General features: G+C 38.2%; 1 protein-coding gene across 2 annotated transcripts; it reads right to left on the minus strand.

Moving 5' to 3' along the window:
* Positions 1-1,389: 1,389 nt before the first annotated feature.
* Positions 1,390-6,769, minus strand: foxf1 (forkhead box F1). 2 transcript variants are annotated; one of them, XM_063067499.1, is made up of 2 exons: positions 5,416-6,769; positions 1,390-3,045 (listed from the first exon to the last, which is right to left on the minus strand). In XM_063067499.1, the coding sequence occupies exons 1-2, from the start codon at positions 6,395-6,397 to the stop codon at positions 2,885-2,887; spliced, it is 1,143 nt and encodes a 380-aa protein (XP_062923569.1). In that variant the 5' UTR covers positions 6,398-6,769; the 3' UTR covers positions 1,390-2,884. The 2 variants fall into 2 exon arrangements, with proteins under 2 accessions (XP_062923569.1, XP_062923568.1); XM_063067498.1 differs by having other exon boundaries at positions 1,390-3,048; positions 5,416-6,767.
* Positions 6,770-23,826: the final 17,057 nt, after the last annotated feature.

Below are 23,826 nucleotides of genomic sequence, written 5' to 3' on the forward strand. Positions count from 1 at the left end.
CGTTTACTTATGACACTGAAGGAGGCAACGTCGGCCCATCGAATCAATGCCAGCTCACAGACTAATCTCCCTCCCTCCACTATTTTCCGTGATTTGCTCTCTCCACGTTCATGTCAACTTCCCCCACCCCAGATTCTACCGCTCACTGGGTACAATTCACAGTAGCCAATTCACTAATCTGCAAGCATGTGTAAGCACCGGAGAAAAGCCTATGCTGCCATCGGGGGAATCTGCAGACTCCGCTTTGACAACAATTAGAGGCGAGGATTGAACCCCAGCTGCTGAGCTGCGTCACTTCCGCCAATTCAGTCTCGATGTCAATATCATCAGATGCTCGGGTTCAGGTGGAATGATAGAATGCCTCGAGAGGTTTGCAAGGGGCTTAGCAGGCCTTGACATATTTTGTTCATTTATATGTGAGGATTTCCTACTTTGGCACTGGCTGTTTCCCGATTTTCATCCCAATAATATGATGGATACGAGATGGGATACATTGAATCATCCTCTCTAAATGCCGACAAAGACAGTTTAGGCCGAATCGGCTCTGCTTGCGCTTTAAGAAACTCTGCTGAAGACGAACCAGCTGGAAACTGCGAGCTGGTGAACGCACATGCATAATTTTCTCCACCACTTTTGCTTCGAATACAACAACCTGGTTAAAATACTGCTTTCAAACAGTGCCGAGTAACAGCAAACCATTTACCTTATCACATTGTCACCTGTCTTCCCATTAAGAGCAGAACTTAAAAAGGAACTTAACATAACGAAAACATTCAAGGTATTTTTGATTCTTACTTGGTGGATATGTGATTACAAGTTTTCATCAGACGCACACAGATTTGACACATATAAGTGTCGTTTTACAATCTGCCAATGTTAACTTGATTTCAAACCTGCGCAATAGTAGACTCAGTATTGGATATATATCTTCAGCCACGAAATTCCCCTCGCTAAACCTTTCCCTTCCATCATATCTCTTCCCTCTTGAAAACCTTTCTCTTCAATCACACCAATGACTTCTTCAGCTGTATGTAAGTTACTGTCTTATAATATTCCTGCGCAGCGTCTACGGATATTTTACCCTATTAAAGGTACCACAGACATGTACAGTAAGTGGTTGAAGATGCCCTTAAATGTGAAAAGTATGGGCCAGAAGGGCTAACGTGCAGAGCCACGCGATGGCGCTGCAGAACAATTTTTTTCTCCAGTTCCGTGCATTGATTGCCTCTGTTCGCACTGAAAAGTTTTGCCTCAAACCAGAGGGCTCCATGGTTCGCCCGTTGCGACCTACTAACGCTGCGAGTAGAGACAAATTTACAAAGTTTTGTTTCCAGTTTGTCGGGGATGATTCTGAACATTTTAAACATTTTACCTCTCAGATAAGCACCATTTCATAATTTTAATGTCCATATATATACAGATTACATTTCTGCTCAGAAGATACACAAATGTACGGAAATAAATGTAGATATAGATTCAAATGTGATGTCAGCGACTTAGAACAAACGATGAATAATCCGTTTATAAATTTAACAATCTATTTACATCAGTAACTTAAAAAATATTCAATACTTAAAATACCTTCAGATGTGTGACCAGTACTGCAAGAATATTGGAAAATATTGGGCAAAAGTTGAAGAAATGATGACAACTCACATCGAAGTGGAACTGGAAACAATGATTACAACGCTTTTAAGTTTAATACAACTACATCCACATCCTTGGAAAGTATATTTCTTAAATGGCACAATTTGTTCAAAATAAAGCATAAAATACAGACACATCAGCGTTCTGTTGTGTACTTATTAATAGTTATAGTTCTGTGACCATAGACCTCAGAGATATTTCAGTGTTATGTAATGGACCTCTAGTCACACTAGAGTGGATGTAAATGACGATGGTGCACTGTCTATGTTCCGCACATATAGAAATTTCTGGCAACTGTAGAAACAGTCGGCATCAGGATTTCATTTCTACTTTGATTTAAAATAGACGTTCCAAATTTTTCAATTTTCCGAAATAAATAAAAATCTCGGAACTTCCTACCGAAGTGGGTTGTTTTTGAATCCGCTACTTATTTATGTGACAATTACAGATTTAAATAACACTGATAATCTGTGAGGAACTGGCTTTCAAATAAATTATGCCCGCGTCTGAAATGTCAAGTTTGAAACTCTGCAGTTTTAGTTACCCAGCTCCTCAGGAGTACAGCGGACTGTGGTGGGTCCACACACACACAGACACACACCGCTTGTGGTATAAACTACAATACTCATTCCAGGCTATGAAAACTGCATGCCAGGTTTTATTTTATTTTACAGAATTATACAATATCATGTAGACCTCTTACACGGAATAAAAGGACACATCCTTTAGGCCATCTACTTTAGATACAAACCTCTATAAATTCACATGAATTACATTGTATACAGTGCATAAGATTAGGTTAAAAATGTGTCACAATACTGCTTCCAAATCCTTCCAAAGAGCAAAAAAAAGCTAAATATGTATTTTCCAATACATATTCAATTTTTAAAAAAAGAATGTTCCTTTTTAATTAAAATTGTGTTATGTTCGATTTACATTAAATGACAAAACTATACAAAACAAATATTGCCAGCAAAATTCACGGTTTTGGAGACTATTTAGTGTCCTGTATGAAGGTTAGCTAACATTTAGAATAAATAGTAACTATTTAGATTGAGCTTCGCTGAAAGTGCCTTCACAGATCGTATCTCTCTCTCTCTCTCCCTCTAGCAATAATCCTGGATCCACTTATTTCTTTAAATAAGGATCAAAATAAAGTTTATATAGACAGGAACACATGCTGCTGCAGATGAAGACCATTGCAGTGCAAGGCAGGGGAAATCTATTCCACCGAGTATCACATTACACAAGGTTTGATATCTTGGTAAGTCATTTGCTGATGATAGTAAGATCCATTAGTTGATGGATGCATCGAAGGCGACGTCATGGCGTTGAAAGAGAAGACAAATTCTTTCCTATCACACACGCTGGGAGACTGTGAGTGATATCGCGGGATTCCTGCTAAATAAAACAGGGCAAAACACACCAATGAGGAAATGGTTTAAGTATAATGCTTCTGTTAATATAATGTTTGCAGTCTTAAGCTTACAAAAGAGCGGCTCTTCCAAATAAAGTAAGTACGTCAAGTATAGAATTAGTTGACCAAGGCAAGCAAACCCATTCCCAAAGCATGATAGGCCCTGAACTTATTATATAAGGGTTTGCTTTTAAAATCGCTTAACTGCATTTCAAACGTTAACTGCAAGACAGAACTGGTTGACAGATCTCACCACTTGAAATTAGTGATAAGTTATTTCTTAGATCTATATTCATAAGCTTGAAGGTCATCATTATACTGACGGTTCAGTCGCGTTCAACACATTGGTAATCATTGGAATGCTACACTTGGCATCCTAGTTTTTCCCGCCGTTTTCTCGCGGTTTATATCGACGCACATTTTGTAATGGAGCCAAACCTCTCCCGATTATTGACGATCTTTTTTTTACTGTCATCGTCACCGAATCGGTGAATTTAATTTAGCCTGTTACGCTGTTTTAGTGAACCATGAAATTATGTTAAATTTCTCCAAAAATATACTCCAAATTAACTGCAAAGATTTCTGTAGGCCTTAGCGGATGTCATTGCGAGTTCCAATTAGCATGTATGCAAGATTTCAGGAATATATGTTTAACCGAACAGCTATTTAAATTCAACATTATTCCACTGACTGTAATATTTTAAAAATCGTCATGCTCGGAATTTTAGCGGGCGCTTAAGCTTTTAGAAATTACAAGTAGCCGTCTTATCTACATATTTGCTCATTTTAATGCAATCGTGCCACTTGAACTTAATTTAATTACGCGGCTATAACGTGACATCACGCTGATAATCACTGTAATATGTGCAAGATAATTCACAATATAAATGACCTGGATTTAATTTCATCTCGGTATTGGTCGCTGCACTGATTTACAGACAGGCCTGGTTGATAAAACAGCAGAAATCGGCAATTGATTATAGGCTACTGGGAACTGTATCTCCTAGTGCGTGGGTTAATGTGGTGCCTGTCGCAGGCAAATAAACCAACTTGGTAGAAATGCCTTTCGGTTGGATTTTGCAAGCTGCAGTTAAATAATCTTTAGGTTTATACACAAAAAAAACCCCTGAAATCAGTTTATTTGCTACCAAATTTTTGCTGCTTATTTCAGATCCACAGCAGCAGTTTTTTTTCCACACAAAAAAAGGGTCTGTTCTCGGAGTGATTGGGAACGGGATATTGTGCAACAGCAGAGTGGCTTCCCCCCCCCCCCCCCGCACCACCCCCATCCACCCACGACACTGCAGATTCACACAGTTAATCGTGCTTCAGGCAGAGTTACTTTGGCGCTGAGCTCCGGGCTGCGAATCCCCAATAGGCGGCTTCTGCGGCGGGGAGCCGGCACTCTGCATTCTGATGTTGTTTTTGCCGTCGAGTTGGCACCGCAGTAAACGCTGTCTCTGCGGGGATGGCATCGAGATGTTTTCTTTGACTAAGTTTTGGAATTTGTTGGAAAAACAAAGGGCGGTTTATTCTTGTTATTTATTCCAGCCAATAACCAATTACGTGTGGGGAGAGGAAGCAAAAACAACTCACTTCCTTAACTTAATGACACTTTTGAAACTCTTCTACAAGAAAACAACTCAATCCCAGGCTCTATCATTTTCCTAATTAATCGTACTGGCGCATCGCCAACCAATAATACGCGGGAGTGAGCCTGCGTTCGAAAACTTCTTAATTTTGTGTTTCGCACAGGCTGATTTTTGACCTTTATCAGAGTGACCAAATCAAACTAGATTTAAAACAACATCGTGGTTTTTTTTCAGCGATATGGGGAAATCTTTTGAGCCTTGGAATTATCTTTCACAGAAACAAAAAAAAATCTTTCAGTAACTACTGGTTATAAAGGAAGCCGAGCTGTAGTAATCAGTGCTAGAATTTTGATTTAACCCCTTGCATTCATTAACTTAACGTGCATTAATAATATTTTTTCTGTTTTCCCGTCATATTTGCGCTCAAGATCTTCCTCAAGTAATGATTTATAATGAGTAGTTATAATAATCAGGAAACGATTATATCGTATGTATTATGAGATTCTGATGCAGATCTTCTATATATTCAGGTTAACCCGTCTCGCCATAATAGCGCAAATAAAATGTGCTCTCTTTCACAACTTTGATTCGATTACACCAAAGTATGAACATTCTTAAATACCTGATTCAAATTATAGACACAGATTACTGTCAGTCGCAATAGATCCCGTTACTGTCGTGTTATTATACAGTAACCTTTGCACAGTAAAAGTATTTATATTTCTGCTATTGTTTAACTATAACAGCATTGCTTTGTACCTTGTATATCGGCGGTGTTGTGGCTATTCTGATGTAAATAGGACTGATCTAGAGAGTGCGCTTGCAGGTTTGAAGTTATATTCGCCGACGGGTTGCACGGTGAGAGGGGCTGCTGTTTGATATATGAAGGCCCGTTATTGAGAGCGGAGGCCGACGGAGCCCACGCTGAAGTCGAGGTAGTGTACATGGAGTGTGTGTCCATCACCCCGCCGCCGGTCAGCAAGGGAGACGCGGACACCGAGCTGTCGGCGTGGTTGGGGTAATCGCCAACGGAAGATCCCGTACAGCTTCCCATATAGTGACCGTTGTTGGAGGAGAGGTGAGAGACAGAATGTCCGGGTAAACTCATCCCGTCAACGTTGCTGGGCAGATGTCCATTCATCATGCTTATACTGCTATCTAGAGAGAGTCCGTTTGGAGCACACGAAATGGGTCCTCTTGACCCCTGGAAGTTATAGGTCTCTGGGATATGGTTGAATCCCAATCCGTTCACCATGCTATACATTGGTTTAAGAGCTTGGCACTTCCTGCGAAAACCCCTCGGTCTCCTTCTAAAGGAGCCCTCCTCAAACATGAACTCGCTGGCGGGGTCAATGGTCCAGTAATGGCCTTTGCCCGGTCTGCCTAGACCCTTGGGCAGTTTGATGAAGCACTCATTCAGGGAAAGGTTGTGACGTACCGAGTTCTTCCAGCCTTGGTAGGAGCCTCGAAAAAAGGGGAACCGGCTCTGTAGGAACTGGTAGATTTCGCTGAGCGTCAGCCTCTTGGTTGGAGAGCTTTGTATGGCCATAACAATCAGGGCTATGTAGGAGTACGGCGGCTTCTCTGGGCGCCGTATGCCAGCGTTTGTTTTCTTAGTTTTGGTGGTGGAAGTCGCTGATTCCATCACAGAGCTCTGATTGTTCGGCTTTTCCATTCCCGCAGACATGGGACTGCTCTGGGCCGTGCTGTGAGCCGGCGGCTGCTGAACCTCGGCCGTCATTTAACAACAATTCTCAGCAAGCAAGTCACTTGAAACCGAAATCGCGGGTCCGCCAAACTCTTGAGTCAAGCCGGTTCCTTCGCTATTTCCAAATCTTCAAACTTCTTGCTTTTAAAATAAAGCTTCCTCTTGGTTCGGGAATATCCGGATTCCCCCTCAAAATAAAAAAAAGTATCACTGTAGTTGTTGAAAGCGCGAAGGAGGGAGCCCTTCCCCCGGCACGGTTATTTCTTCAGTGCTGAAGCCCTTTGCAAAGGTCGCCGAGATGTGGGGTAGCTTTTCATCGCAGTGCTGGGATCTGCCACGCCAAAGAGATCGCGTTTACTTATCTCTTGTCATCAGCGACTCGAGCCTCTCGGCTGTCAGACGTAAGGAACAAGAAACTCCCCGCCCCGACCCCCACCCCCTCCCACCTCGGTCAGGACTGGTGGGCTGTTAAAGGATTCAACACCCGCCTTCATTACCGATTTGATCTGGTATCTACGTAGTCCAAACCAGCTTTTTATTGGGGGTGGGTGGGGTGAGGGGAGAAATCAATCTCTGTGGCTGACTGTCCTTCTGTTTGTGTGTGTGTGTGTGTGTGTGTGTGTGTGTGTGTGTGTGTGAGAGAGAGAGAGAGAGAGAGAGAGAGAGAGAGAGAGAGAGTAGATGGATATATATTAAATGCAACCAATTCATTAAGGAAGTGGAATAATACACATTTGTGCAGTTACCAAACTAAAACGACCCATATTATTGCGATATAATTATTACATTTAAAACATCATTACCTAATTAAAAATAATCTCAGGCCAAAAAATAATGCTGGAGAAGGTAACAAAGTAAGGATGTAGTACAAGTTATTTAATACATAAATAAAATTATTTCTGGTTATTGCAAGGAGTTTTGCACTTGAAGAATACGGTTGCCTGTTGTGAAAACAATCGCTGATAATGTACTGGGTTTATATTTTCAAAGAGAATTAGAGATGTACTCTTTATGAAAGCTGGAGTTTAATAGACAGGAACATGTACAGGATGTTTATACAAAAACGATGTAAACATCTGCAATCTGCTCCTTTAAAGAAAATTGAGCGAAATCCCATCTAATACTCTTTCCTTTCTGTTACTTATAAAATGTTTTCTTGTAGCTTCACGCCTGACTGTTTAGATATTCTCTTCATATATGTATTTATATATAAATAAGCCAGTTCGAGCAGGGTTGTGCCCATTTGCTGGCCCGCAGTGTTTGCCACACACACGTGTATACACACACACACACACACACACACACACACACACACACACACATACACATACACACTGTCACTGCAAGAGAGAGAGAAAAATAGAGCGACATGAACGAGGAGCCTCGGCGCCTGGCATCGTTTGCAATAACGTGTCGCATCCCCACAAACATTAACCAAGGTAAGGGACATCACAAATATTTCTGCAAGTCTTTCAAGTGAAAATGAAAGCTTCTTAGACGATTAGAAGGCAAGTGTGAGAAACCCGTGCTTTGATTCGGCGTCGTGGCTTAGAAAGTGCCATTCTTATTGTTAGTTGCCATGTTTTATAAAGATGAACTACAAAAGCAAATGCACAGGGCAAATCCAGACGGCGCCTGCATCTCTGAACATACTTCCTCCGGTAGGATCGTGGGATTTTTGCTAAAGTTGTACGTGTATCGAATGTCTATGAAGGACGAGATTCCCTGGAAAAGCCGAATTCTGCAATCGTTTTGCAGTGAAGGTAGGATTAAACTAAGTGTCAGCGACTCGATGTTAATACAATTGAAATCAGTTTGCAAATAGCAAGACCGTTAAGGATTGGTAAAAAAAAATGAGATGTTCTTTAAGTTCCAAAAATATATACTCATGCTGAATTATACGGTTAGGAGACGGCAGAGAATAGATATTAAAAGTAATACCATTGCACGATAATGCGGCTCGTTGTAGAGCACTTTTTAAAGAAAACAACAGCCATCAATAGCATACTGTTGCTAATCAACTTGCGCCAGTAACCCCAGCTTTTCTATAACAATAATAAGGTCGTTAAAAAATTAAGCGTACGGTAACGAACACTTTTTCCATGCCTCTTGCAAAACCATATAAAACGCTTAAACCATAACGTCAATAAATGCATCGTGTTTTCTTTGTGCCCGGTGATAAAAAGAGTATGAAGCTAGGGATTTTGCCGAAGTCATCAATAATCAAAAAGCGGACGGAGCTCGTAAAACTAGATCTGTGCTTCAAGGGGATAAGACAAATTGGAACATTATAAATATAGGTGCATTTGCTTAAACAATTTACAGATCCTTTTGTTAATACTGAAGGCAGATTATTGAAAGGTATTTTGTTAAGAAGTTTTTCGATACATTATAGTTTCAGAATTTAATTTCATTGTTTTGATAGAATGTACGCCTGCGCCTCCTTACACGCACGTCTTTAATTCCTTTGGTAATATTCGCAAACGTTTTCCACCTGCCCGTAGCCAGCACATTCATTACGAAAATTACTATAAGTAATTTCTTATCCGTAACTGAGGAGCATACCTAGATGCCACGTCCTAAAACAACTCTGAATGTTTTATTGCCATCACTAATATATAATCCATTGATATTATGGAATTAAAATATGAATAGGCAAAATTAAAATAATGTAGTTATATGCTTTAATAAATCAAGTGCCAAAGGTGGATTTAGCATTTCTGCACGCATGAACAAAAGAAAAACCTATCGTTATGACTGTCAATATTTCTAATATTTATATATTAATCAAGTTATTTTTGAATCTTCGGAACTAAACAGTGTCCTTTTCTGTTGGACACTATAAGCGATTAGATATTGTATATAACTTTTCTGAGATGAATTAAAATAGCATATATTAGATAAATAAAAATACTGTTTATTGGAAAAACCGATCAGTTTGGTGTTCACGATTCAGCTTTAAGTGCATTTAGGCAAAAAGAACTAGGAACAATTGTTGATGCCAGCTACATGCAAAATTACTAAAACAAAAGATTATTGATTGCAAATCAAATAGCTTTAAGAGACAAAAATTATAGCTTGCATGTGTAAAATTCGAGTGGCTATGTTAATTTTAGTGGCAATGTTACGTTTACTTCATTTAAACAGCATCAGACCATTCTTCTTTATCAATAATATCCTTCAAAATATGCTCGTGAGACAACTTGACCTCCCATTGATACGCAATTTTTAAAGATCAAAATCAGATTTGACAGAGTCGTGTTGATTGTATGCGGGATGCAAATCAAATTAATAAAAAGGGAATGCACGTAAACGAGTTTTGGGGTTAAGTTATTGTAAACAGGCTGCGCAATCACTGACCCTGATTAGGCCCGCGTTCAGCATTTATCAGCGCTCAGGGCTGAGGGAGAGCGCAAGCCGAGACCACCCACGGTAGGAGTTAAGGCACGCGTGTGCCCCTGCTTTAATTAACATCAGCCGCCCCCAAGATCCCCCCACTCTCCCAACAAGGCGCCCCCTCTCCTCAACTTTCATCAATTTAAATAGAGAAAAAAGTTTTAAAAAATGTTCTGTCGTCCCAATAAAAATTCTGGGTAATCACGGGCAATCCCAAATCCAAGGGGAGGGAGGTAATGTCAGGAGTAGTTTCATCAACTGTTAATAAAATATCCATCACTCCCTTCCCCTAAAGTGGTGACAGAGTAATATAGTGTCTTCTTAATTGTCACAGTGACAGTTCGTCAACCCGAGGAAAAAAATTGCAAATACCATCAACTAAACACGGCTCAGAATGTGGGGATGATCTGGTTCTCCTCTGTCTCCGCTCTATAGATATTTTTTGACTTGCCTAGTCTTTGTTTTATCTATCTCCATATCCCGCTGACGTATGCAAAACTCAAAGTAATATAGAAAGGAAAGATTCTCATGAAGTAGGAGACAACACTTGCTCCGGGCCTATTACCCTCAGATGAGCACTGAAAGAAAAACTCGTTTTAAACCTTGTCTGTGTCCAGATAAAAATATGATATGCAATTCGCAGTTGAAAAATATGCACAACTCAAACAGTGAACTTACAACTTTTTAAGCAAGTATAGGTTGTGGTTACCAGAAGGTTGATTAAATGAATTCATACACTGTATGGAAGTCTTGATGGCACATGATATTCCATTAACTAGACTTTATGAGATGAGAGAGATTAAGGTTTGCGTTGGCGTGGACTTAAACAACTATGTTTTCTGTAGTTCAAGTAATATTAAAGCTATGTTGACAGGGGGGAAAACCTACTGAAGCGTTAACATAATTTAAATTGATGCCACAGTATATTATAGATGGGCATTTGTTATTATACTTAGTACAGTGGTTAGAAAGGGGCAGGCACTTGGAGAATAGTATCAATATCTATCGTTTAAACTGAAGTCTCAATTTGGCCAGAGCGACGAAAACGTACTATATATATATATACACACACACAAACACACACACACACACACACACATCTCTCTCTCTCTCTCTCTCTCTCTCTCTCTCTCTCTCTCTCTCTATATATATATATATATATATATATATATGTATGTATGTATGTATGTATATATGAAAGCATGCATCCGGTTGCTTAAACATTAGGGGAATTAAAAGCGCCTCTGAACGAACTGGATGAAAATAAACGGGACAGATTTTGGATGACAATGTTGACAGTGTTTTGTAATAAATTCGGGTCTCATCGTGTACCCGTAAGAATGAATTGCTAATAATGCTTTGCCCTGGATAGCAATATGCAACTTCACCTTCAGTTTATGGTTTGAATGACAATTGTGAGCAGGCCAATCCCAGTCTCCAATAACATGGAGGCTTGGACAAAACCATGACTTCCGAAGAGAAGCCAGCGTTTTTTTTTACCACAACCTCCAATTAGAAAAGCAGGGGTGTAATTTCAACGTCAATACTTGAACAGAGCCCAATATTTTTTTAAGAGATAAATCTTTTTTGATCCAGAAGATATCAATTATTTTTGTGGCGTCCCTATCTCGACCCATTTCGGCAGGCTCTTCAACTAAAGACACAGATTTTCCATGACGTTATTCCAGTGAAATATGTGACAACGATGTAATTGAGGGAATTTATAGCCCCCTCCGCTGCTTAGTGATGTATTTTTAATATTTGCATCGTTGGTTTTTAAACAGAAGGTCCAATTCGAGTCTGAATTAAAGTAAACAATAGGACGCCAGTCAACAAATAATCATGTTCAGTTTTTGTATTAGAAATGCAAATTGCATGGGAAATAGTTGTAACTATATCATGTATTAACCGCTTTAGCTATATGGGTACTTTGTTACAGGACGGGCAATTATTTGGGATTGCGTGACGCCTTGGTGGTAATAAATAAATAGAGACACAGTATAAGCGGATGTATGTTAACAATGTAAATTAATTGCACTTATGAACATTTTTTTCTCTAAGACACATTCAATCATCCCCTTTTTAGATGCTCCGAACCACGGCGATATCTTTTGAAGTTTTAGCGGTATATGCTGGTGTATGTGTGTAATGTGTACAGTATTGCCCTCTGATTTTTCGCTGGCCTCCTTTACACTATAATATTCTTAATGCTCTAGCTTCCATATTTATTAATTGGACTATAGAGCTTAATGACTAGCAATAGCAAATCTGGAATGAAATTATCCAGCAACTGCATACAGTTCGAAGGACGACATTTGCGTTTGTCGCAGCTACAACACAAGTAACCATTAAAAAAAATGCACAATTTCCATAACATCAGATTTGTAGCAGTTGAACACGTTTTCTCAGATTCTGCGAGTCAAGCAGTTGTTACAAGTGAGCCGACTCACTGGGTTCCAGTCTGGTAATTACTTTACTGTTACGCTCAAGTAACTTTAACTGTAAATGCGAAATATTTTAATATATTTATTGTTAATTATATTTCTTTTGGGTGATAAATATCATTGTTTTTCAATTATAGATTCACATTTGAAATCATTATACCCAAATTTGTGTTACCCTGTATATATCAAGGCTTTTGATTGCACACGGTGGGACAGAGGGGGAAAATTTTGTCCAATAGTTTGATGCATGACCTAAATATAAATTGCGTATCTAATATTTTGACTACCTTTATCATAGAATGCCTCGCAGTAACTTAGATTTTTTCTCAACTATTAAGCGAAGTATGACAATCTTTTATGGTCTCTACGTAGCAGATTCAGTTATTCAGGAGAGTTGCCAGTCTAAATTCAAGACGATTCTACTTTTCTTTGGCAAGTCAACAAATTAGGAGACGAACAGAACGAGTAAGGTGAAGTTCAGTATACAACGAAGTGTTCGTAAAAAATAGAGACTGAGAAACGTGTCGGCTGTTTAATGGTTAAGGGCTAGCGGTATTGTAGTGAACAAAACCGCTAGCTGCTGTAATTCCTACAATATAGGAATTGGCTACGAGCATTCTCAAAGCAACCGTAGTAACGCGTAGTGAAAGAACATGCGTTTGACTGAACCATTATCAGCCAAAACAAATCAGAAGCTTGAATGTAATTATAACTACAGTTACATCAACATGTAGATCTATTATCTGCGTTTTTTTCGTAAATAAGCATCATGATATTAAGTGGTAACTAAATTTTGAACTGCAAACCTGGCATAGTTACCACTTGCCTCCTAAACAAGTTTGACTAGTATCAATGTATTCCAATAGTTCACATAAATATACGAAGAGTGCTTTTCTATTTTCTTATGAATTATTGGCCACTCATGCATGAATTTTTTCCCCATTCCGGTTTAATCATATGCCAAAATGCAGTCTCCCTGTTTCACATTGTCATTTGTACCAGCTTCGATGAACTGGTGAAGAATTGCTTCGATAGGCTTCATGTCTTGTATCGAAAATCGTGCTGACACATTTGACAGAGCATTAATTAGTAAAACAGTGGTGTTGTAATTATATATCGTGTTGCTATGTGCTGTGTACATTGATTAGGTAATCCTGCATTGAAGGGGGATGGGAATGTGTTAAATGGGCGCCATTCTATGAAGCAGCACTAGAGGGCTCACTTCAGGGTTCTCCATTGGTTGAAAAGTGCACTGACACAGCCTTAAGTAAACATATTTGATAAGGGACTATCACTGTTAAGTAAACATAATTAGAAACAAATGTATATCTGTAACTATTTCACCGATGGTGGTTTGGCCAGCTCAAAACTCAATTTGTTCTCTGCCTTATGACGATGGACAAAATCTGAATAAAATAAGTAGGGTGTCGGTCTTCCAATAAATGATCCCACAAAAATGTATAAAAATGAGCCAAAAGAAGAACAAGCATCCCCGATATCGTTAATTGATACCTCCTAATTGATATAAAAATCAAATTTGCATCTCTTCAAATACTTCCTTGACCTATCCCAGTATCTCCTTGCAGCCCCTGATGTCTCGATTTCTGAACTCTTGTCTGATCCTCATTTCACTCGTTCCACTACTGACGATCGTGCCTTCAACAACCCAGGGCCGAAGCTCTGGAATTCCACTCCTCATCTTATTTTCCTTTGAAGCATTCCTTAAAACATGCTGCGTTGACAAACTCTTCCTAATATCTCATGTGCTTTGCCGACCACTTTAGTCTGATGTAGAAGTATATAATTTTTCAATTGGAAACAAAGGCCAAAAAAAAAATGGACAGCAAATCAATCAGCATTCGGCATGGAATGAGTAGCCTTGGATTTGCCCATCAATAGAATAGATTAGGTTCTGTATTGAAAGTCCTTATTATCAACAGAATATATTATAGGTGAGATAAAAGTGATAACCACCTGAAAATTCAATTGCCAAGAACGTAACATAATAGGGTAATTGACTGAAGGGCGTTTAGTACAACGACAGTGCTATACATACAGTAAATAGAACCAGTACAGAATGATGGAAATTAAATTAAGTCAATCACAAATTGAGGCAATTTCGAAATTTTCCGAATGTTGATATTTAATCCGAGTTTTCACTTTATAGACGAATCAGTTTACAGGAGAGTATTCTTTGCAACGTTGAGATTGTGTACCTCATTTAGACAATTTCTCAATAATAATCCCTGTTGTCAAAAGGAAATAAAAATGCCCTCAATGGATCCAGAACGAATACTTGTCAAACATAGAGTGCCGAAAATCCATTTATAACCACACGCAGGCCAAGTTTTAATACATACAGATCATTCCAAACTAGCGAATATATTCCTGACATAGTCAGTTATGGTGTAATCAATGCTGTTATTTGCAAATTATGCGCCAATTTTTCACCTCTCTCTGGTGTGAAATCAGGTTTGTACTGTTTGAAATCCGATTTTCCCAGGTATGGGAAAATACCGAGCAAGCTCATCTTTGGGCAGGTGTGAGAATCCAACAAATATTATCTAACATTAATAACTTGATATTTGTTGCCCTAAACGCCAGTGGCGTAACAGGCAGTAACTAACCATGACTAGATACATCGTAAAGAGCAAAATATTAAAATATGCAGGAGGCTGATGATGTGAGATGAAATGCTAATTTAATTAACCCATAATGATATGTCATGCGGAAATATCATGCATGATATTTCTGCATGACATTCTTCTCAATTCGGCGAAGGAATTAAAAAGTAACTGCGGATCTCAGATATGAAACAATTATGCAACGTATTGAGACCTGGACAATTATAAAAGAAGCGTATTATCACTAAGCGTATCCATCATTCGGGGTTCAATTAACTTTCAGACTGGTTTGTTGTTATTTTTGAAAACACTCAGAATATCATGCTGCCTGACCCTTCGAATATTTCCAGAATGTTCTATTCTGTATATCTTAAGCAATTAGATCTTGTTTTTAAATCAAAAGCCTTCCTTCAGTGAAAATAATTAGCTGTGGTTTCTTGGGATCAATTGATGTCATCACATGTTTTCTCTCCTCATGGAAAGCTCACACTTGTAACTTAGTTATAGGTCTATGCATCCCGTCCATCGCCATCTCAGATATTGTTCGGAAGGGGTCTAAACAGAAGAAATGGGGGAATTGATGAATGTTTCTGAATTATGGAACGATTTAATCAGAATGAGCTAAAAACTCAACAATTTATTCGGCTGACCTTACATTTTCCCTATTATGAGATTGTATGCCAGTCCAGTTCTGTTTTTTTGTGTTTTCATGCAGAGGTAAACTTTTTCAATCCAATGCAATTCGCAAGAATGGGTAGCACTGTCCAGAAAGCGATATTTAGTGCACGTTGTCTGATCGTCCAATAGCGTACAATTAAGCGGCAATATTTAGATCCCAGGTTGTTCTTTCAGTTTTGAATTGCGCACGCCATTACATATAAAGATATTCTCTTGTTGTCTCACCCACTACAATGATTTTGTACTTTCATTAAACTAAAGAGTGCTTCTTCAAACACTAAGAGTAAATTGACAATATTCTTTTATTTCTAATATTCAAATTGAATAGCACAAATTATATAGCGTTTGGAAGTTTATTATGAGTGGCCAAAACTTACTACAGTGACAATTTGTTATGATGGTCGCACATTAATTCGCTGCAATGCATGTGATACGTGACGCCGTGATTACCTAGAGTTGCATCTTCGTTTCAATAAAGCATTTCCAGGTACTTCCAGCCGACTTGTATAAGTCGAGCCAGTTCTATAGTTTGCATTTTTCATTGTCGGCTTGTGAAACTCTCGTAGAAACGCGGTGTATTGAGTATAAATCAGATTGACTATTGTAAACTGATTTTGGTTTATAGTAGTCTACCGTTTTCTCAGGCTTCCCTGGTTAGGTTGCGTTCGGGCTCATAATATAAGTTATGGAGAATACAAGCAGCCCCGGTGTTCCCAACCACATCTCACCCTTGGGTTTCCCAATCAACAAGCAAATACTTCGGTCATCTCGAAAACGTTTCCTCTACGTGCTCAAAATACTCTTTATATAGTACAGAGGAATTCCTTCCAGAGGTTGATCGCTTTCAATTGGATTCTGGAGTGCGTGGTATCTATATTCATAAATGTCATTACATCAAGATGTTATAATTTGTTAATTAGATCAAATGAACTTTGTTTATTATCTACTATCGGTATCTTTCTATCTCTCTATCTAGTTATCTGTTTATCGATCTATTTATCTATTTATCTACCAGTGTATTTATAGAGTTTGGTGACATTAGATCTGAACCATCCAAAGTTTGGTGATGGATATTAATACAGTCTTCAAATCTAATCGAGTGACTGACAAGCGCAATTAAACTGGGGAATATCACATCCTTCAAATAAAGCCGAATAAACCCCCTGAACATGAAAACTAAATCTCAGCAAGTTCCAACACCAGAAAAAAATAAAGTTTATTACAATAGCCACATAGCATTTGCAATGGGATTTGCCAGTAAAGACTGCGCGTGTAAATAGTGCACGTATCTTATTGAACTCACTGAACGTTACATTATCTTTTTGATGATGTTTATAAGATAGAAAACATTGCACAGTGAGAACGCCAACGATTTGGAGATCTCTATCATGTTTTCTCAAAAATAATTAAAATGTGCTGAATGGATACAACATACATATTTTTAACCAGTCGATTGATCGAAGCAACTCAAATACATCAGATAGGGCACTACTGGTGAATGTGGATGCCATTGCTTGGTAGACGTTCTGAGATATGATATCTGAACTAGTTGATAAAGACTATGTCTTAGATTGAATGGGATTCCCCATGTTCAGCAATATAATCTGCAAAATATTCTCTTCATTATCTGTGGAGAATAGTGACAATTTTCCCGATTACCTGAAGAAAACTAATCTTAATAAATGCATTCTGCTTCCCACACACCTACGGTTACTAGATTCTGAATTTTAACCTTTTAATGGCTGGTGGATTATTCGGGCACCGCACTGAACTTTCAATTCCCTTCGTGAAGTTTACTTTTTTTTTGCTTCTCAGTGACATGAGGTTATTTTCCTCGAAGTGTCTTGTTTTAAAGAGTAAATAGCAAAGAGCGGTTATTCAGTAATGAAGGCTCGTCGGGTCTAACAACGTTCATTATTTCCAAACCTATACTGCTGAAAGCTAAATAAGCCAATCATTTTCTCGATGGGTGGTATCTTTGTAACTCAACATAACTATTCTAAATTCTCGCTTTGATAAATTGATGCTGTATTCAAAAAGGGCATCAATCATAAAATACACATTCCATTAATCACGATCAATCCTGTCAGCAGACACAGCTAGCAATTTGGCTTGCGTTCAATTTCTGCATTTGTTGAACTAAACGTTTCTCCAAAAGTAGTATGGGAGGACGTGAAGGTTTATAGGGAGGGAGTCACTATTCCGAGCCAACTTTTTTTTAACATACTTTTCCACGCACTCGAATTTTTTTCTCCGATAGGACATATTTCAAAACACATGTGTTGTAAACTGAAACTTGCATTGTGTGTTTCTAATATTGAGATATCAATCTATTAAACTGAATGCAATACCAGTCTCTGAAAAGAGCCCACATCAGAATGGATGCAATTACCTTTTGGGCCACACAATCAACACTAACGAATGCAGCTGTTCTGTACAGCATCTGGCACTTTCTGGGGTTACTTTGATGTTTCTTGCATATTGGTTTACCATGTACAATTGTTACCACTGCTGGATTGTTAAACCCTTCCTCCGCCAATCCATCCTGGGTAAATTCATCGAAACAATTGTTATTTAATGCACGGCACCACAGGTTAGCATGCACTTATAGTTTAACCACATTTATGTACAAATTCTTTACTGATTATTAACTGGATATTTTTTGTGGACTCATTAAATAGACATTCAATGCGAAAGGCGCATTGTTATGTGGCTCGACTGAACCTTTAACGTATATCGCAACCTTGTTAATGCCCGTTCCCAGTAATAACCAAATTCTTGTCCTCGGGATAATCGCCAGAGTACCTGACGATGATACGGATTCTGGTTTATGACCAAACACAGTCAAGTCACGGAGAGGGTGGACGCACACAAGATTATAGAGAGATTTATTATTGAAGTCTCACTGTCGATGAATTATTGATAACGAATGATTATTACAAGAGTACGGAAAATGACGTGCATGCGATAGAATAAACGAGAGATCCTGTTTGATTAAGTATTAACTACTCAAACAGTGGCTGGCGATGACTCGTTCTAAAAAAAGTGGTTTATTTTCTTTTAGAGTCTATATTAAGTAAAAAAAAAGGGTATATTTTGTTTTTATTTATTTACATTTATTCATACGTACTTGCTTGGCTCCGTGATTAGTTCAGGATCTTTGATACAAGTTTTTAAACGAAATGAATAAGCTTTAAAGCAAATAGTTAACGAATGTCCTAAAAGTACCCAGGAATATCAGTGTTGTAGCCACATAGTAATTTAGTTTCTATTTTTTTGGGGGGGGGGGTTGGGGTAGGAGTGACATTATATCCGACAATATTCAGAAGCTAACTTAGTTTTCTGTTCATAATTTTTTTTAAAAAACTTCAGTACTATAGTATAATTAAATAATAATTTTGGTTGAAGTGTCCAACCTGACATCTCACTTGTGATGTCTCACAGCCTATCCAAAGTGGCCTCATATATCATGAATAGTTTTTAACGTCAGGATGTAATCTAAAAACTGGCCAAAATCTGAAACATTCGATTTTGATTTGATATTAATATTATTACCCCTTCTCACTTCAATGGAGCAGAACTCAATTTCCGAAAAATTTTCACGCTTTTTCTGCAACAGTGCATGCTCATAGTCAAGCATCCAGAATCTGATTAAATTTGGAGATTTCCTTTCTCTTAGATTTTCAGCATATTTATTTTATAGTTGACCCAGAAACTGTGTAAAAAAAAGTGTTTACATTTCAGTAAAGTTGACATTCCTTGACATCTGCACGGATTCTTGCTCTAAAGCAGGTCAATAAAATTTGAGACATATTGATTTATTTGAAACCTTGATACACAAATCCCGCAAGTTTTCCAAGATAGACTGTTTATATGCAGCTTGGTACAACTTAACATCATGAACATTATATGACTTAAATTTATTGCTTGGGTTTATTTCAGCATATATGCATTATTCAGGTTGGTGTTCGCCCATTTACAGGTATGTGATATAATCTGCCCTGTTTGATTCAAATTTACATGAAAAGAACTGCAATAATGTGCAAAATTCAAATTTTTCTAACAGAAAAACCCCATTCGTTTAACAACTAATACATTCCCAAACAGTCTGTACACTTCACATCTCACACAAGCTAAGTTGACCTGACTAGCTCCGATAATTACGGATAGGTACGACTTGAATATGGGATATCAAAGACTGCAAAAGTTAGATTAGCATTTGTGCTCAAGGTATATGATAGTTTTTATTAAAATCAGTAAACCAAGATATTGGAGTGAGGTTCTGGTAGGGAATAAAAAAATGGAAGTTTTGTGATTTATTGAAATTTGTATGTCAGAGAATTATTCAGAATTGGACAGTATTTCAAAAAGAACATTACTCTATTTCTTCCCCATCAAACTGATGACAAATGAGCATCTTCTTCCTGAAGATGAATTGCAAAACAAAGCAATGCCTTTTTGTGATGAATCAGAGTTGGAAAAAGAAGTAAATTATTTGTTTTTAGTTTCATCAGGGTTAAGAATAAATGATATTGTTTGTTCTGAATGGTGTAATTGATATTATGAGGCTTCTGTTCACCAATTTGTAGAATTATAGTACAATAATATGAAGGATGAATAACGCAGCAAACACACATAACCCCAATATAACAATTGCAACCCATCTGTAAAATCTTGCTTGCCAGCTTAAAAAAAGGTTATTTCATATATGCTGCAGTGTGTTTACTTCACAATAATGTTTGACATTATGATCCAGTATGCAAGAGTTCAAAAGGCATCATGAGTAACAACGAGCGCTCTGGAAATTCATGATGAATGAATCGCAGAATTATTTGCTTGCTTTTACTTTTGGCTTAAATGAGGAACTACTTGGCCATTATAAAATAAGGTGGAAATTTAGTACACCTACTTTGTAACTGCCTGTTATGCTGCAGGCATTTAGGGCAGCAATGAAGGTCCTCCATTTTTGGAGGAGTTCAGGGCTTTTTTTAAGCACAAAATAATCTGCAGATGCTGCGGTCAAAGCAACACTCACAACACGCTGGAGGAACTCTGTACGTCGGGCAGCATCCGTGGAAAAGATCGAAAAGATCTGTCCTGATGAAGGGTTCCGGCCCGAAACATCAACCGATCTTTTCCATGGATGCTGCCCGACCTGCTGAGTTCCTCCAGTGTGTTGTCAGGGCTTTTTTTATTGTTTCAGTAGCTTGGTTTCCACTACTGTCAGTCACGCAAGTCCCGCGTGGAGTCTCAGGAATACCACTGCACTCAGATGTAGAAGGATTCTTCACTGGTGTTTCTGTAACAATTTTGTTTGACCGGTCAGGGTTGTTACCTCTGAGTTGAACCCCCGAACCTCTTAGGTTGGCCTCTACCCTATGGCACCTGTTTGGCACGGGTGAGTGACCCTCCCAAGAGCCAAAGGATAAAGCCCTGACTCCAGCCGACATAGCTCTCCAGATCATTGAGGTACTCAATCCTCCAAACCATGACAAGTTTGTGGTCCTCTTGGATGTTACTACACTACTTGTTCACATAATTAATTTATTATTGAATCTGAAAATGAATATGGTGAAAACATTATTTTCATCTTCTGTAGGGTAAATTTATTGTATGAATGAGGGTAAAAATTACTATTCTGACTTCCATTGTAGCTGCAATTGATATCTTGGAGAATGGGAGGTTTTCAAACAATCCCATATGTTTAGGTAGGCAAAGCAATAGCCTGGATACTTCCACTGCTAACATAAACAATTACCATAATGTCTTCAGTATGCATTGATTTTAATAAGTAATATTACTTGTTATTGGAAACCAATTGGATTAGAAAATATGGGGGAAATACTTTGGTCACCTACTGTTGTGATATTACAAAAGCATTAACATATGTTTAAGCTGTGCCTGTGTGTAGAGGAGATGAACTGTGGCTCACATTCCCAGGGTGTTACAGGGTTCTCCAGTTTTGAAGGACTTTGCTTTTCCCTATAGCTACTAAAAAGGTAGGTAATATGTGCAGATGCAACTTTGAGGTAATGATCAGTGAATCATACATGGCAATGTTGTTTGAGGAGATATTATTACTAAGAGAAATGTGAAGGACTTACTTTTATATTATAATCAAGAAATTCTTCTTTATGTTCCCTGAGCAGACATGAAAGGTTTTATGTGCATTCATCAAAAGTATAAAGCATCCAAAGAAGCCTAAAGTTATAAAGCATAGTGTGTTGGAATGCACCTGTCCTTTGCTTGGTAAGAGAATCACTAGAAAGGTGCTCCTCATGAGTCTATGCAGAAAATGGATTGCTAAGCTAATTGAGAGTAAGTCTGACCCCCCACTTCTGCACTTAGCCCAGAGTCTAGGAGCGCAGTATTAATGTGCTGAACTCAGGACCTGTGTGCATTTTGTATCTGGTCCCTCAGCTTTATGGTTGGCCTGTCAAACACTTCCCCATTCTTTGGAACGGAGTCACCTACTTGAAAACCAGATACGTCTTAATATTGTTGCTAATGTTTCTTAATTAATTTATACGATAACATATTTTGGAATCATGTTATTATATTTTAAATCATAGAAACATAGAAAACCTACAGCACAATACAGGCCCTACAGCCCACAATGCTGCGCTGAACAAGTACTTACTTTAGAAATTACCTCAAGTTACCCATAATCATTTAGTCAGAGTTAACTTTCCCATAAAAGAACAGAAATAAACAGGAGCAGGGGTAGGCCATCAAGTCTTTCAAACCTGTCCCGCCATTCAATCTGATCATGACTGAAATCTATGCTGACCTCAACTCCTCTTCAGTGTCATTTCAAAAGGCTCAACAATACCTTGTTCCCCACTGCCATCAGGATCTTGAATTGATCAGAAAAATAACCTTAACACTAACATAAAAACATAAGAAATAGAAGTTGGAGTGGACCACCTGGCCTGTCGAGCCTGCTTGGCCATTCAATAAGATCATGGCTGATCTGGCCATGGACTCACCTCCACCTACCTGCTTTTTCCCATAAACCTTAATTCTCCTACTATGCAAAAATCTATCCAACCTTCTCTTAAATTATTTACTGAGGTAGCCTCCACTGCTTCATTGGGCAGGGAATTCCACAGACTCTCCACTCTCTGGGAAAAGTAGTTCCCCCTCATCTCAGTCCTAAATCCACTCCCCCAAATCTTGAGGCTATGTCTTCCTAGTTCTAGGTCACTACCTCACATTATATAATTTTTTTGTCTCTCTCAGCCTGCAAAAACGTCATTATGTTTGCCATACGTTATGTTTAATTTATGTTAATTCAAGTTTATGTTAACTTATGTTTGTCATATTTGTAATGCACTGTGAATGTAAGGCTATGACAATAAACTTGATCAGTTCATCATACCCCTCTGTTTCTTAATTCATCAAATATTTATTCTCCTCCATTTTAAATACTTCTAATGATCAAGCTTTCTCCACCTGCTGAGGCACAAAATTCCAGAGATTTATTAACTCCTGCAAAAAATTGATATGGAGCTCTGTATTAAATGCCCAACCCTTTATCTTGTCGGTAGCTCTCTTGTTTAAGACTCTCACGCTAGTGTAAACATTCCAGCATCTCGGCCCCCTTACAATCTCATAAATTTAAGTAAGATGACTTAATTTAAACTTTAAGCAATGTAGGCTCAATCTATTTAGTTTCTCTTGGTAATTAATTTTGAATAAATTTTATTCATTATTTAAATTTCAACCATTTATAAGTATATCTGATTGTCAGACATCTATTAAGAGGTCAAAAGCACAACATGAGGGGGATGAACCTCAGTTTCTGGCTTCTGAACCCTCATGGCTACTCATAGACTCATTTGCCCGACTGGGCTGCCAAGGGTGGGAAGACTTTAAGTGTGATTAACCCCATAGGATATCAAAAGGCAAGAGATCCCCCAGAGGATGAATACAAAACATAAGCTGGGTCCATTGTTTTCTGTGGTGATAAAGACCTGCGAATCAACTGAAGAATTGAAAGTTATGTGGCAGATTCTAAAAGCAGTACACTTTGTCCAAAGATCTTCAGAATTAACGTCTGACTCCCATAAAAATGCTCTCATCATTTTCCAATAGAATAGAATTAGATTTAACTCAATAGAAACAGACAGTGGACCAATCTTTTATGTCCTAGTAAAAACAAAGCTTAAGTACCAGGAAATGGGGGGCATGGGAGATGAAAATTACAAATTATTTAACTGTGCACGTCTGCTCACTTTATTATTCTAACAGTAGAAATGGAATCAAGCACGTTCAAAATAAAATTAAGAAAATTCTCCAGATACTGCCAAATTTAACA

This window comes from Mobula hypostoma, chromosome 14, assembly GCF_963921235.1.
Source record: "Mobula hypostoma chromosome 14, sMobHyp1.1, whole genome shotgun sequence".
In the NCBI taxonomy this organism is placed as follows: domain Eukaryota; kingdom Metazoa; phylum Chordata; class Chondrichthyes; order Myliobatiformes; family Myliobatidae; genus Mobula; species Mobula hypostoma.

Excerpts from the sequence above, each read along its gene's own strand:
- foxf1 (XM_063067498.1), bottom strand. The coding sequence starts at position 6,397 with ATGACGGCCGAGGTTCAGCAGCCGCCGGCTCACAGCACGGCCCAGAGC. Across the intron at positions 3,049-5,415 it reads CAACACCGCCGATATACAAG|CAGGAATCCCGCGATATCAC; the intron begins GTACAAAGCAAT and ends TGTTTTATTTAG.